The 14,568-nt window shown below is 41.8% G+C and overlaps 1 protein-coding gene across 5 annotated transcripts in view; it reads right to left on the reverse strand.

Moving 5' to 3' along the window:
• Nucleotides 1–14,568, reverse strand: part of PPFIBP1 (PPFIB scaffold protein 1) — a 108,972-nt gene that overhangs the window by 56,486 nt on the left and 37,918 nt on the right. For all 5 annotated transcript variants that reach the window (XM_077337878.1, XM_077337877.1, XM_077337880.1 and 2 more), the window contains 2 exons: nt 8,095–8,192; nt 4,732–4,937 (listed from right to left, as the gene is read on the reverse strand). In XM_077337878.1, coding sequence (XP_077193993.1) covers nt 4,732–4,937; nt 8,095–8,158 — 270 coding nt within the window. In that variant the 5' untranslated portion in view covers nt 8,159–8,192. Of the gene's footprint in view, nt 1–4,731; nt 4,938–8,094; nt 8,193–14,568 lie in introns of those variants that run through there.

The following is a 14,568-nucleotide window of genomic DNA, read 5'->3' on the forward strand; positions in this document are numbered from 1 at the left end:
ATACAAAAAGGACTGCTGGCTCATTTGCCTCTGCTCCCTATAAAAAACGGTAGCAAGTCCATGTTGCCTATGGATAAAATGCTGCCTCTGAGCTGGAGGAAAAGTATGCATGGACCTCACCATTTGACTGTTCTTTTTCATAAACAATAAAATTTCATCTTTCAAGTGTGCAAATAAAGTAGACTTTTCAAAGGGGAGGTCCCCCACCATAGCTCTGGTTTCCACCAGCAAGGCCATATCACAGAGCCAAGAACTCCTCCTCAGAAAAATCACAGAGGCCATAGATCTAGCAGAGAAATCAGCTAACTGCTTCCTGGCATTGATCTACTGTTTATTTGATGGCTTCTGCCTGAATCACTCTTGCCAATATCATTGACTATTCATGGAGTTGGTATAAATACTTGGGAGAGGCTCTCCCATAAGAACAGCTGATACCTTCCCATTATAGTCTGATACTTTGCTATTTGGAAGTTCAAGGCCAAAAAGGAGTAAAACTTTCTACATGAGGTGTTGAGCCTTCAACTTTCCCTGTCAGTCGGGGAGGTATGCTGGCCTGGATGATGCCAAGTTTGCATATCCTTGATAATTATGGACAGTTATGGGCCATGGAAAAATAGAATGCTGGTTCCTTGGGTGGAGATATAAGTAAAGTTAGCCATTTGATCAGATAGCATTAGTTCCTGGTTGCCATTTGAAAATGTCCAAGTTAAATTTTGATGTTAAGTTTAGCAGATAGGTGCCTGCAACATTGAAGCCCATATCTAAAGATATTCTACTGTTACCCAGTTTCAAGAAGGCCAGGCCCTCTCCAAACCTAGATTTTAGAAAATCCATATTGATAGGACCGAATCTTGCATTCAAATCACCCATGAGAATAATTTGTGTTGCTGGGTTTCTGATAACCCAGTTTTCAACGTATTTATCAAAAGCTAACCATTTTTTTCAATAAAACCTAAATCTCTTAAGCAAAGAATGCTCTTTGCTTTTAATTATAAAAAAGTTTCACTATATATCTTAACCGAGAGTTATTGCACTATCAAAAAAAATCTATCTTAACACAGCCTGCAGTGCCGCGGACTAAATAAAGCTGTAAGGGCTTAGTGGGAGGAGTTAGGGCGGGCTCTGTCCGGGATGAGGAAGGGTGCCGATTGGCCCCTTCCTCCGGACAGACCATTGGCCCGGCCGATTTCCGCCATGCCGACAAGGAAGCAACTGCGAGCCGGTGGCCTGACACGTCGGGAGGCTCAATGCATCAATGCACGTCGGGAGGCTCAAAGCGCCTCCGATGCATCAGGCCGCAGGCCAAGAGAGCCCCCGGCAGTCGCGTGGAGCGCGGCTGCCGGGGGCTCCCTGCAGGGAAAGGCTAGCGCCCATTGTATTTTGACATACAATGGGCTTTGCCTCTAGTTTGAAGTATACTTACATTTAAAACCTTTCTCACCCTTTGGGTATCCTCTATTAGTCATGCTGCGATTGGCTTGTAGATTAAAAGCTTCAGTCTTTTGGCCCAAGTCTCTGGTAAACAAATAATGTGGAAATCCTTCAACATATCTATTCCTCGCAACTCCCTTGTTTACTATGCCAGCTGTGAATATTCCATGACAGTAATTGAATCATATTGTTCCATACGAGTATGTGTTAATGTTTGCAAGTAATCTTATTTGCATCTGGATCGATAATGGCAACACTGGATCCATGAACAGCAAGCTCAGGCAAGGTAATATCCCCTTCCAAAGATAAGTGGGAAGCAACTGTTGATACCTTTTTCTCACTTAGACTGTTTCTGCACTGGGAACTTTTCTGCCCCAGCTCCCATGCGGGAGCACAAATTTGGGTGGATAAGATGCACCAGGCCAATTGCTCCCCCATGGGGGAGCAGGAAGAGGTAAGTCAACCTGCCCTGTCTCAAACTCCAGCCTGCAGCCCAGTGCGAAGCCTATAGTATGGAAATGGTCTTAATGGCTTATGAATTATTAGGATAGATCCCTTTGTGATTATGATTAGTTACAGCCCAGTTGCTACAGGAACAAGTAGCTTGTTACTTTCCTCTGGCAGAATCACTGTGATCTCTAAGATCAATGAGGTCCACAATCTCAACCACCTCTTGTGATTCTGAGTTCAGAACAACTGTGTTATGCTCCACAGATGTAATAAGGTAATGTTCACTAGTTAAAATGCAAATTTTCAAATTTCTTTCTGTTCAGCTCCAAGAAGTCTAAAAAATTCACAAAACATTTATTGGTCTGCATCTTCTTGAATGGCTTGTAAATTAAAAGCTTCAAATCCATCTAGTTTAATTGTTTTAGTCCAAGTCTCTTGAAAACAAATGATATGGAAATATTTCCATATTTCTATCACCTCTCAATCCATGTTTACTGGGCCAACCATGAATAATCCATGACAGTAATTTAATTTTTTCATCTTCATCTTCCTGAGGGATCTCCTTAGAACCAACAAGTAGATCATTAGAGATCTATCTTGGGCTCAAGGCCTTCCTGCACAAAAACATCTGCTGACCTTGCTTCCTTCATCCTTCTTTTTTTTCTAGAGATTAGGGGATTGACATTTTGAATCCTCAGAATTCCAGCAGGGTAAATACCAAAGTCAGACAATATTGGAACCTTATGTATTAAAAGATTCAGAATAACTAAAATTCTAAATTTAAGCATAATACTTCCAAGTTCTAAAAGTTTCCCTCAAAACTATGTGATCCATCAGACTAATTCTGTACATAGGTAATTGTAGTAACTTGACCAGATGAGACTTAATCTGGTACCTAGATCCCTGGACTGTTTTCAAAATGGCGACCTGAGGAGATGCCTGATGTTAAGCTCCTCTTGTCTTGATTTCAATGTTACCTTTTTCCCAGGACATCAGGCCACTTCTTACTACCTCGATGGTGGGATATTGTCCGTATGGGAATGAGGGGGGAGGGTTTTTAGACACCGGGTACTGCTGGAGTTTTTAGGGTTATTTTATGGGGGGGTTTATGGGAGATCTTTGTTACCTGACACAAGCTGCTTGCAGGAGTGGCAGGCTAATAAGTAAATAAATAAATGCAAATAACTGTTCAAGTCCAGCTTTCAAACAGATTCAGACTGCTTCTTCGGCTACAAGAAGTGTTTGAGTGAATTATTGCCTCTTCTGTTTATAATTGCTTTGAACTCTGGAATTTGCCAGGAGCAGCAAACTGGAGTTTTCTTTTAAATCAAGGCAAATTAGGAGTAATAACAGCTACACACCTTAACTGTGATAAATCACCTTTGAGATTAAAGAGTGAAAGAGGAATGAAACAACCACTAAAGAACTCCAGGTATGATGTAAACTCTGAACCTCTTCACACCTTTGAATGAAAACCACTGAAACCAACTGCGTCTCTGTAGAACAAGGGATGGTGCCTTCAAAGAAGAGATTAAGGAATACTCTATCTTCCCCTCACCTGGATAGTTCCTTCTCAATAGTTAATCCTCCATTGCAGGACATTCCTCTTATGAACAGATATGAGATTTCGAGACCTCTTTTCAAGAGGACCAACATCTGCATAATCAGAGTGGAAATTTCTACTACACAAGAGACTCTGCTAAGTGTAGATTCTGTGAGCAGGATTTATTTAAAATTGTAGGAGATTTTGGAAGAAATTCAAAGTAGTCATTCAGAGCAGGAATGTAAAAGTCATGAGGTGGGAACAAGTATACAATGGAGAGCAGCTGGAAACACAATGGGGTACCCAAGAATGAGTCTTTCCTCCCCAGGCTTAGAATCAAAACTGATATTTCATTCCATCAAGGACTGTAAATATTAATTCCAGCTTTGCCAACATTTGGTCAACATACTAATGACTCCTTATTGAGGTATGCATTCTATAAAGAAGCAATTGCAGTCTACACATTACAGAGCAATACAATGTTCCCCTGCCTTTTGCCAGCATTTGCAACCCCACAACTTTCAAGCTGTCAGAAAGGGACACAGCACTACTATGTCAACCACTGCTACCCTTGGTTGACACGGACATAGACAGAAAACAGAGTAGACATTTTCAAAATAATAGAAACAAGCAAGTCAAAACCAGAGTCAACTGGCTGAAGAATTTATGAATACTTCACATCTCTGAAGCGGAATGCAGCCAAAATGCAAAGCGCAATTTCCCCCCAAAACAAGGTATTACACCTACTTTCCAGACAAATCAATACAACAGGAATTGTAATTTCAAATTAACTCAAAAGAATTTTTGGCTAAAAATCTGGAAGACGTTCCTGGCAGTTACAGCAGTTCCTCAGTGGAACAGGCTTCCCTGGGAAGTTGTGGGTTCTCCTTCTTTGGAAGTTTTTAAGCAGAGGCTAGATAGACACCTGACAGAAATGCTGCTTCTGTGAACTTAGACAAACTGTAAGTGGGTAGGCAGAAGGGGTTGTGTTGGTGCTTGGCCCTTGTGGCCCTTTCTTGCATGCCAATCACCACTTTGGCATCAGGAGGCAAATTTCCTCTAAGCCAGACTGGCCAGGGATTCTGGGGGGGGGGGGTTTGGAGGGAGGGGGCATCATCTGGGCATGGAACTGGGGTAACTGTGGGTGGGCAGGTAGTTGTGAGTTCTTGCATTCTACAGGGGGTTGGACTAGATGAGGTTCCTTCCAACTCTAGGATTCTATGATTCTACTGTAGGTTCCTACTAATAATTTTGGCCAGTCAGATAGAGCAACTGTCCACCCAAAGTAATCCCTTGTACTGTCTTACCATTTGACTCTGTAGCCATTCAATCAATATCTCTGCTGTCGAATCTGGGACTTGACACCGCAATCCTTCTTTCTCATCCACCTCCATCATTTCCAATAAACCACGCAAATCCTCCACCAGATGTAGGGCTCGCAGGCTCCCCATGAACGGAGAAGTTGGGGATTGGCAATCAAATATGCCATTGGAATATTCCAATGCCTTGGAGCCTAGAGAAACACAACAGTCAAATACAGTATTAGCTGTCTTTTTTTAACAGCATATATAGAATTTTGATTGTACTGTTATACAGTTTGTTGATCTTAATTTCAGGCTTCAGAGAGGTATAGTATCTTTTCTTAGTTTCTAAGTTATCTTTACACTGAGAGGTTTTTATGTCTGTGTTTAACAAAACACTATACATGCATACACGTCTGTGGGGAGAATAGTGTTTTAACTGTGAAGAATTGATACAAACGTGAAGATTCCTTTAAAAACGTGCCTTGACTTTTGAAAATCCAAGCTTTTTGAGCTGGTAAGCATTTGGCTTTATAGCCTACTTTCCCCTTATTTGCTTAGCACTTAAAGCAGCATATACAGACAACTACTGTATTTTATCTTCCCATCAAGACAGTAAATAGGGCTTGGCTGTTAGCTATGAGAGAATGTTCTTTGTCCAGGAGCGCCCAGCCAGCAGAACTCTGAACCCCATTCTCCCAGACCAAGTTCTACACTTGATCTTCTACTGTATACTAACTCTACAGCCTGGTATTTATTGCTGTTTTACACAACTTTGCTTCTTCAAAACTTTGTAAATTAAAACAGATAAGCCAAATGACATGTGTGACATATTTAGAAACATGCATGCATTAAGGTACATTTAATACATGAATGTATTAAAACTGCTCCACCAGAATTCAAAGGCTTCCTGAGAATTCCTTTTAAACAATATGCAAACTGCTGCTTCTGCTAAGTATATTAATTAGAAACAGGCCTCTGGTTAGATTTGCAAGGTATTCTTTGCAACATGATTTAAGTAATTAAGGCTGCAATGCATGGCATTCATTTTGTGCCACCTACTATTCAGGTACTGAAGACATACTACCCTGATTCTGACCTTTAACAACACAAAACACCAGCTTGTATTTGTGGCATAAGAGTACCTGATGTGAATAAAAAGAAACTTTGGATATTCATGCCGGTGAGAGTACAGCAAAGGGAAAGAGGCCCAGAAATCTAAAACTGTTGCTTTGGCAGTGATGCAACAGCAGGGAGATAAAGTTAAACTTCTGTGTTTTGCTTGGAGAGCTCAATACCCAGGGAAGTGGAAGGAGAAAGAGAAAGGTTGCAGGACCATTTATAAATTTAGATGTAGTTTCTTGACTATATACCAGGAATCAAGCAAGCCTCAGTTTGTTAAAAGCACCACTATTCAGAAAGCACATTTATGATGGGCGCCCTACAACTTCCCGATACTGAGGTAAATTTTTCTCTCCAAAACTTAAAAATGTATTACCTTACTAAGCAAGCAGCCCAAGTATGTAGTTTCTTTGTTTTAAAATAATAAAGCCACCCTGTCAACTGTGAGAAGAGTTGTCTTCAACTCAACCCTGCAACTTTATGGGGAGGTATAAGCGCCCTCTTCACTAAAACATTTTCAAAATGGCGCGGAGATGATGTTAAAATGCAACAAAATGAAAAATATTATTTAACACAGAATGAGCAGGTCGAGGTTTGTTGTGAAATTCAGTTGCACAGCTTGTTGATCTTAATTTTAGGCTTTAGAAAGGTATAGTATCTTAGTTTCTGAGTTATCTTTACATTGAGGGGCTTTTATTTCTGTGTATTAAAATACACTTCTGCGTTTTCCGGTTACCTTTTAAGGCTGGTACCTTCTGCTGGTACCCCAAACCTCCTTTATTAGAAACACCAGCATCCCCCTAAACTACTGAGATATCTGTAATAAGTTTCTCTCCACACCAATCCAAGGAACTCCTCAGAACTAATTTCCCCTTTTACCTTGGCAGGGATCCTTCTCAGTGGAAACAGAGCTAAAAAATGAACTGGTTGCGACAGATCTTCTCTACTCAAACAGTGCCTACCACCCGCTATTTGGTCCTCAAACATTTTTTTGCTGTATTGTTCAGTCTGCTCAAATCCAAAAAACAGTGACCAGACAGAGGGATATGAGATTACAAGCAGGTCATTAAGACAAAAAACGTTTCGCATTATTGCCTCCCCCAGGAGCTATGTAGTACCCGAGAAGTATATTATCTGTAAACATGGAGGATCCATGTAATCATCATGGCTGAGTTTTACTTGTCTATTCCATTTTTTAATATTGATGCTGAGCTTTTTACTGACACATCAAGACACAGTCTTGATGCTGAGCTTTTTACTGATAAGTACTTGACTGCTCTACACGGAACTTGATAAAACAAACGCTCTGTATGGAAGCAGAGATGCATGGGTGGAAAGATGCTGCATTCCACATCGGCTATACACGTGCAAACCGCATTTATATTGCAGATCTTTAGCAAGATGGAACAGTGGAATGGCAGGATACTTCTTCTTATGAAGGTAACCTACAAAGGGAATTAAAATAACTGATGCAGGAGACTTGACATCTTCATCCTTCCAGCTCCCACACAAAACAATTTTCTAGCTTGGACAGATGTTTGGAATGGAACCAAACCAAAATGCTAATGTGTAAAGTTGGAGCTCCCTTCCTGTGGCTGTTCCCTCTCTGAACCGAATAACAAAACACAATCAAGGACTAGTTTTCATGGTCAGTAAAAGAGAATGCCAAACTGCTCTTAGACGGCATTACTTTCAACTGGGGGAAGGGTGCAGGAGGAGGGAAATCATTTGCATTGCCAAAAAAACTCCACACACACAGAAAGCTAGCTCATCAAGGGAAAGCACTGTATCCTATTTCAACCTTTGTCATAATATGCCAGTCTTCTATAAGCAGCAGTCTACTTTCCCACCTGGGAGCTGACAATAAAGCAGATCCTTCATCTGCCATTCGCAGTATAGTTTAAAAATGGCTTCACCAGCTCCCTGTCCCTGCGCTTGAGCTGGGTCTTCACCATTCCCCTGTTAGTAATCCAATATCAACCCACAGTTTGATCTGGATTTGGAAAAATAAACAACTTGTGCCTACCACATTTAGATTACAACAGCAGAGCCAAATTACTCAACAGCATTGAAAAACAGATGGGGAGGTCTAAGAAGAGAGCTGCCAGCAGGCTGATGGAGATGTTTGCATGAATCAGTCCAGAGATGTCTTTCAACTGGATTCCCACAATCCCCAAAACAGTTTCACAATGCCTTCCCAAGGCCAGAACCCAATCCCACCAAGAACGACAACAAAACAAGTTCTACCTGCAATGATGCCGTCCATCTGCTCCAGAGCTGCAGCCAGCATCTCACTTGCATCGCTCATCATTGTCTTGTTTCTGCAGGGTGGCCACTGTGAACACCTAAAGCAATGGAGTGACATTGTTACACGTTTGGTAACATCGCAGAAGTCACAAGGGGGAGTGGAAACCTATAAAATTGGCATTTCATTTAATTTTTTGAACAGCAGACGTTACCTGCACCACCGTCAAGGCAATGCACAACGCCCAGGCCCGGCCTCACCTGAGTTGCTTGGGAAGCTGGCATTGGGGTGTGAGCGTGTGATGCATTCCTGCAGGCCTATTTACAGCAATGTGTTACAGCAGTTAAAGAATGTCTATCCTGCTCCCTTCTAAGGCAGACAGATGTAAACTGTAACCCAAAAGAGCATTAAGACCTTACAGCACCCTCAAGTAACCTACTCTAGAGCTGTCCTCTTATTGCCAGTAGAACTACTGTGAAGGATAACAGGGAGTTTAGGCTTAGAGGGTGAAAAGTTCCAGAAAGTGTTAGAAATGACGACCAAATTCCAGTCATGGATTACTCTGAAGTACAAATTCTATGAAGTGTAAAAAACAACTTCTGTATTGTAAAAAATGGTGTGTTTTTTGTTTGCATCTTAGTTACCAAGGGACTGGCTCCCTGCTTGGCTCTTGTGGCCCTTTCTTGCATGTCTGGGGAAATGCCAATCACCACTTTGGGGCTGAGGGTCGAATTCCCTCCAGGCCAGACTAGCCTGCTAAAAATGGTTACTTCAAACCATGATTTGTGCTGTGATCGAATGTGGGGCCTGAATGGAAAAGGATAATTTCAGCCATCACTCTTCCTCTGCAGGCATCACAGACACGCCAGCTGGTTTAACAATCACAAATGCTGAGAGGACGGAAAACTAAAATGGAGATAAGCAACTCCAATCATTTGGAAGCTCAAATCATGGTTTGGATATTGAGCTGGAGGTCAGAACAAACGGTAGTAAACTGTGATATCTGAACACCCATGAAACAACCTTCTGTAGAAATCAACCTTCAGTCCATTAAGGTCAGTCATATCTATTCCCGCTGGCAGCAGCTCCAGGGCCTCAGGCAAAGGTCCTTCACATCACCTACTACTGGATAACTTTCAACTGGCGATGCCAGGGATTAAACCTGGGACCTTATATATCCAAAGGTACTCTACAACTGAGCCAGGGCTCCTCTGCCTCTATCCTGGCTTCCACCCTTCTCTGTCAGGCCCCATTATCACATTCTAGCTTCTTCCCAGAAGAGAACATATAAAAGCTAGCCTAGGAAGGGAAGGTGCAAAGCAACCACAAAATGTCCCCCAAAGCAGTAGCAAACTCCTCTTGCAGCATTGTCACATCACAGGGCTATAGCCCAGTCCAAGCAGAGCAAGAAATGTTCACTATCAGGAGCCTCTTTCTCTCTTTCTCACACTATCAGGAGCCTCTGCACTAAATAAATCATATTTACAGTGTCCTTGATTGAAACCCTCTTACCAATTGGCTGACTTCTAAAATACCAAGATGGAGAATATTCTAGTTTTCATAGACTCATTGAAGCCAAATTGATTCAACAGAGACCACAAGCAAGAAACAACCCTTTCCAGTTTTCATTTAGACACCATACTGCTTTGAAATGCTTTTACACAGCTATTGCTATTAGGGCCAACAAAGTTCAATTCTGGGTATAAGCAAGAACTGAGAAACTTAGCATGTTATATGCAAACTCCTTCAGATACACTGAAACAGATTTCCTCAAATGGGGGGGGATGACTAATTGTCAGGATGTACTAAGTAGAGTCAAGATGCAGAAGTACCTGCACAATAAATACAGCTAAGATTGAAAAAATCATACAACATGAAGCTGTAGAGCTACCACTACCAATTACAAAATGCCCAATTCTGCTCCTGATTTGGCACAGTACTTGGTGACCTTAAGAGGATCACAGCTGTATTCACAGTATTCTGGATCACAGCTGTAATAGGGTTCCCAGGTCCTTCATAGTTGCCAGGGGAGAATGGGAAGGTGGCAATACATCACAAATTAACACAAGGTGTTGGTCACCCAGAAGTGGCATAAGCACATCAGTGACATCAGGGAGCAACACTCTGGCTTTTGGGCAAAAACTCTATGGTAGAATTATCTTCTAACCACAGACTTTTGCCCAAAAAACAAGAGCATCACCCCCCCCACACACACACACACACAGTCAACATAACTTCAAGGTGACATCAGTATGTCATGTTAATTTGCAGTGTTCCTCCGGTTTGGAAAGGGTTTTATTCTGACAACCACCCCTCAATGGAAAATTAACTTGACTTTGGTTTGATGAGGTCCGCTTATCCTCAGAGTGGTGCTGCTTGCATCTTCCCTACAGCATCTCTTCCCCCATTGTAAAGTGTCTACCATGCCTTTCCTCCACTGCCCTGGAATAGTCCGTCAGCCAGTCAGATCTTTATTATGGTCAGAGACCAGCATAAGGAAATTTAACAAACAACAATTTTACAACAATTAGGGATCAGTGCTTTTTCTCCACTACCCTGGAATAGAAGGTGCTTTAGAAAATCTCAGGTCGTATTGTCCTTGCATGTGCAGGGAGCACCCATTCAGGAACTTGTTTCTTCATAATTGGAAGAAATTTGGCATGGAACCCCTCAAAGTTTTCTTGATTCGTCAAACATTTTGCTGAGGCATGCAGTTCTATGCTGTGCTGAACCTTTCCAAATGAGATGCCACTCATTTTCTGGCATGAGGAACATAATATAAGCAACATTCGAATACAAGAAGAACCATGCAGGATCGGACCAAAACCCCCATCTAGTTAAGCATTCTTAACTGAGACCTGAGATTCTGTTCATACAGTGGCCAAACATTAACCTGCCTTTAACAGTCCAGACACACAGAGAAAGAAAAAATTCTGAAGAGATTTTTCTTTAACTAGTCAAAATGGTGACAATGAGCAGGAACTGGACAGGTATGGAGTGCTGACATAACAATGTCCCGTTCCATGTGCTACTTCAGACTAACACAGCTACTCACTTGAACCTTTCCATGCAAGTCGCTGCTTCAACTTCATACTATGATAACAGAAAACAGCCTGACACGATGAAGCACTGGTGGAGGCCACAGTTCACACGCCACCCAAATTTAATCCATTATGCAAGGCAACTTCATGCAACAATAACAGAGAAAGATGATAATGAGGTAGTAAAAAAACACCAGCCTTTAAAATCAGCAAATACCACCCGGAAGGAACATTTGCTAAAACCCAGAGCAGATGCTTTCTGACAAATGGAAACCTGTTTTTATTTTTCTATTTTTTAAAAAAGATGCAATAATAGCATCTCTCAAATCCAGCAGGAATCCACAAATGAAACCGGATATTGTCTTTTACCGATGCATGATAAGGGAAGGGGAAAAGACATAAATGTTCTGCAGGCTTATGATAGTCACACAACCTAGGGCTGTCAGTCTCCAAGTGGGGCCCCAGAGATCTCCTCAAGATACAATTAATTTCCAGATGACAGAGATCAGTTTCCCTGAAGAAAATGGCTGCTTCAAAGGGTGGCTTCTATGGAATCATACCTCACTGAGCTCCCTCCCCAAACCCTTCCCTCCACCCCAAATCTCCAGGAATTCCCCAACCTGGAATTTCCAACCCTAACAACAAAAGAGAGGGTTAATAGCAGGAAAAGAAAAACATACAGAACCACACAGACAACAAATCCTTCTCCATGATCATCATACCAATATGAGAGAAAGGAATTAGCCATGGTGCAAATGCATCCCTCTCCCTAATCGCTTCAAGGACAATGTCAGGCAACCATTTATCCACATTTGTTAAAACGATCAATGAGAATTCCTGCACTCATCGATTAAACAATTCATTCAGGTTAACCGTTCGTCAAGGCTAAAAAGCAAAAGGCAATTCCAAGCCAAAATAAATTTTGGTTATCAATGGAGAATAGCCTTATCTGCTGACATTCCAGCTGAGTGTCTTGCCATTACAGCTGAAGGATTATTATGTCTGAATGAAAAAGAAAAACCTTTCTGCTCAGTTTCCTCCCCATCCTGGCTGCTAAGGTTATGTGCTGCTTCCAAGAGAGAAGCGTCAGTTTTAAATAACAATCAAAGTCCTTCTGGCTAGATGAGCTCCACAGATGGATTCTAAAATAAACATACAGGGAAAAGAAAACACAAATAAACCTAAACACATTGCTTGAAAAGAAAAGGACAAGTGCAAGATGCTGGAATGCCAAACATTTACATGCACAAAGATCACAACAGTTCGCTGCCTAAAAGAATAGCTAAGAGCTTAAAAAAAACACACCAAAATAATAAAAGTGGCCTGCTGTGCACAGATCTTGTATATAGGGGGAAATTTGGGGGAGCATTCTAGATTGCTACAGCAACACAAAATGCTGCTTGAAAGTCGAGCACACAGGGGAGAGGGGGGGGCTGTTAGGCAAAAAAATAGGTAGGGAAGAAATTGGGGGGATACAATGAGCAAGCAAGCAGGCAATACTCCCCCCCCCACACACTACACACACACAGAACACCTGGTTGCCTTTTTTAAAATTGCCCTGCTGTGCTAAGCAGCTTCTGTGTTCTGGCTAAGGCTAGCTGGGTGGGGGAGTGGGATAGGGCCAGGAGGAGATCCCATATCTTACTCTGAGAGATCCCACAGACCACTAGGAATCTTTTAAGCATGCTGCTGATAGCCAGCATTATGCCTGTGCTAGAAAGACTGGGGAGGGGGTGCTAATGGAAATTTCCAGGCATACCTTTTGGCTAAACAGAGCAGAGGGTTTTTTAAATATGTGCAGTACAAAACACACACAAAAATGGTTGGACTGCTTCTTAATACTTCATAATAACCAGAAACGTGAATGCGCCCAAGGAATAGTCATGTAAGGGCAGAAACATAAGTGGGAGGCTTGTTCCCTCCCTAAACAGCACTCCTGTTCTGTACAGCCCAGAAGATTTATATGACGTCCCTTTTCCCTCACACAGAGTGCCTACCACCCTCTTAAACCTGTCTCTCAGATTATGGGTTATACATCGGTCAGGTTGTCAAAAGCTACGCTTCTTGTCTCTTTGAAAATAAACACAGAGCCTCGACTTCTTGTCTTCCAGATGCAAGGGTCTTTGAGACTATAGAGAAGCAAAAATCACATAAGCCCATTCCTACATTTTGAGTTTGCATAACAGAAATGCATCCACCTGTTGGGCAAGAGAAAGGGCCATGAGACTGGGGGGGCAGGGTTATGCTCATCAGAATGTCACTCAAGCTTACAAACAGGCAGAAAAAAGAAAAATCGATGTGGTTTATGCTCTCCCCCCCCCCCAGTCTTGCTGCAAATTAAATTCTGAAGACACCTTAAGAATAAGCATCACCCTCATCTTGTTGGGATTTAGTTGTAGCTTGCTCCATTTTAGCCACCGGACCACAGCCTTGACCAGTGTGGATTTGATTTAAATCACTAGTCAGTAAGACAGTATTTTACAAATGGTTTTCTACATAAGGGATCTTTCTTGCTGGCTGTTATAACCTTGATATTCACATCCCAGATGACGCTTTATTTTTAAATAATCACTTTCAAATTAGTTTTACATTTATACAAGAAAATTGATGCTTGTTTGGTTATTTACTATTTGAAACAGATAATTATGAAAACATTGCAACTTGAACTCTCTAGTTTGATAGGTTAATCATTCATAGGTTTGGACATTTGGACAACTTTTCTGCTATACTTTATTAGTAGAGGAAAAATATTCATTAAAATAATGATCACTTAATATGCCATACATTATCTGGCATATATATTTTTGTACTTGCTTAAACAGCCACATTTATTAACTAACGTGGTTAAACAAAACATATTTTTAAATAATCAGACTGACTACATCAGCTCTCTCATCTTCCATTTTCTTGCTTGTTCATAATCTGGAAAAGAAAAATAAGCTTTCTTGCTTTATCAAGTTGCAAACAATTTCTCTATTTAGAATGAATGAGTCCAAAGGAAGGGAATATTCTTTCTATACCAGCAGAAGCAGCTACTGATGTTCAAAGTTAAATTATCACTTTAACAGTCTAAGACAGCCTTTCTCAACCTTTTTACCATTGAGAAACCCCTGAACATTCTTCAGCCTTCAAGAAACCCCAGAAGAGGTGGGACTGTGCAGAATATGGTTGGGAAGCATAGCTGTGTACTTGCCCACCTGGGGCCCCTTCCCCTTCCCACTCCCTTCAGGCCCATTATTGGCCATTTTGGAAGGATGAGTGGGTTATAGCCATATAGGGGGGTCGTCCTATACACCGGGTGCACTTCAGTTGGGATAGACATAGCTTCCCATAGTTGCCTCCCGATGCCCGCCCACCTCATTCTACATTCCATCCAGTATCGCGCAGTATCCAGCACAGCCGCGGTGGGTAATCAGCGTGGCTGCGGCGGGCATC

The sequence above is a fragment of the Paroedura picta genome, chromosome 5, assembly GCF_049243985.1.
Source record: "Paroedura picta isolate Pp20150507F chromosome 5, Ppicta_v3.0, whole genome shotgun sequence".
Classification (NCBI taxonomy): domain Eukaryota; kingdom Metazoa; phylum Chordata; class Lepidosauria; order Squamata; family Gekkonidae; genus Paroedura; species Paroedura picta.